Source organism: Lipotes vexillifer, unplaced genomic scaffold (assembly GCF_000442215.2).
Source record: "Lipotes vexillifer unplaced genomic scaffold, Lipotes_vexillifer_v1.1 scaffold573, whole genome shotgun sequence".
Lineage (NCBI taxonomy): Eukaryota > Metazoa > Chordata > Mammalia > Artiodactyla > Lipotidae > Lipotes > Lipotes vexillifer.
Window position 1 is genome coordinate 554738 of NW_006796432.1, and position 1882 is coordinate 556619.

General features: G+C 59.5%; 1 protein-coding gene across 1 annotated transcript in view; it reads left to right on the top strand.

Moving 5' to 3' along the window:
- The window catches only part of RBM19 (RNA binding motif protein 19), a 123276-nt gene extending 121624 nt beyond the window's left edge, over nt 1-1652 (top strand). The window contains exon 24 of the mRNA XM_007468563.1: nt 1558-1652. Coding sequence (XP_007468625.1) covers nt 1558-1652 — 95 coding nt within the window. The remainder of the gene's footprint in view (nt 1-1557) is intronic.
- The last annotated feature ends 230 nt before the right edge of the window (nt 1653-1882 follow it).

Consider the following 1882-nt stretch of genomic DNA (forward strand, 5'->3'; position numbering starts at 1 on the left):
GGGGGGTGGGGGCGGGAATAGGTGGCCCTGAGGGTGAGGGCGGAAGCAGAGTCCGCTGAGAAGGTGCGAGGGCTCGGGTCAGGCAGTTAGCTGCGGAGAAGAGAAGGGTCAGTGTCCGGGTCAGGTTCTTAGGAATGAGATGGAGAAATAGCCTCAAAGAGGTCAAGTCACTTGTCCAAGACCACCTGGAAGAGACCCAAGATGCTGCATCTCGAGGGCGAGCGTTGGGCTGGGCTCTGGGGAGACCCGCTGCCTGCAGGAGCCCCAGACCCAGTGGGGAGATGGCAGCTAAGGATCGTGGTGGCAATTTGTCCCACCCGGAGGACTTCACAGAGGAGGTGTTGTTTGAACCAGGGAAGGAGAGGCTATTGGGACAGCATCCAACAGCTGCCTCAAAACAAGCCCAGCATTATCTGGGGGTGAGGCTGACCATGAATGACTGGTTAGACAGCAGAGGGACTGACAGAGTCGATCTAAGCCCAGAGCCTTCCCCCTCCCACCCCCACCCCATTCCCTTCCTGGAGGGCCAAGAGGACCAGCACACCTCCCCCCTCCACCCTTTGTCTCCCTGGCAGTCTCTGGGCAGCACCTGAGACTTTTATGAAGAGAGGAAAGACGGTGGGCTTTGGTGTGTCTTGGGTCCTGGTTTCACCACTTCCTAGCTGAGTGACCTTAGACTTAACCTGTCTTTGCTTCAGTGCTCTCACCTGTGAGAGGTAATAATAATACCTCCCCATGGGATTGTTGAGAAGATAAGAGCCATAGCACAGAGCAGATAATCAATAGTGTTTGGCACCCTGGGGAAATATATTTTGCCAAGCCCACCATGCCGTTTCACACTGTGCATCCACCTCCCCTTCCCCGTCTCCTCACAGAGAACTCTGCATTCTTCAAAGCCCAGGTCAAATAGCCCGTCTTCTCTAAAGCCATCTCTAGTTGTTTTTCCCTCCATGCCTCATCTGGAGTCCTTGAGCATCTAGTCACCCAGCATTTACTAAACACCTACTGTATGCCAGCCACCTACTATACCATTAAGAGTCTGCGACTCCAGGAGAACAGGAACTTGTTTCCCAACCCCTGCCCTCGCTTGACTTGGCCTCTCTGGAGCTTTTGGCTCCCCCTACATCAGGCAGAGATTCGCTAACCTCTGACCTGCCGGGAAGGGCCTTCCTTCTTTCCTCGGTGGGTGGAAGGTGGGTGGAAGGTGGGCGGGGGTGGCCGACAGGGCTGGGAGAGAGGCTGCCCCCTGGTGAGGCAGAGACTAAGCCCCCGTGTTTCTCTGTCTCCCGCTCTGTGCTCTCTTCCCCTTCCTCATACATCCTTTGATGCTCCTTCCCCCGCTTCTTGTCTTTGCTTATCTCTTCTGTCTCATCTCGCCCCCACGCCGGGTCTGTACCTGCTCTGCTACCTCCCACCCCTTCCCTCTGTCCCTTCCTGAACTCCCCCCCACGCCCCCTGTTTGCTCTCGCCTCCCCTCTCCCTCTCTGTCGCCTCTCTCTTCCTGACTCCCAACCCTCTCGGCCCTTCTCTCCTCTCTTGCCATCTGGGCTCCCGCAGAACCCCCGCAGAAGCGGTCTGTGGTGTTGGACGAGATCCTGGAGCAGCTGGAAGACAGTGAGGACGGCGGCGACGAGCAGACCCTTCAGCCGTGAGCTGGCGCCGAGGGTACGTGGCTCCAGAGCCCTGGGGACCGGGCACAGCCGCTCCGGCCCTGCACCCCCTACCACGGGGCCCGGGCGGGCCGCACCACCCGGTGGGGCAGCAGCAGCAGGCAGCCCCGCCCTCCACTGGTCCAAGGTCGGAGGGGACAATGGCCTCAGCCCACTGCCCGGGCATCCCGGGCCCCAGGCACTGACTGCGCCTGCTCTGTGCCCGGCACTGC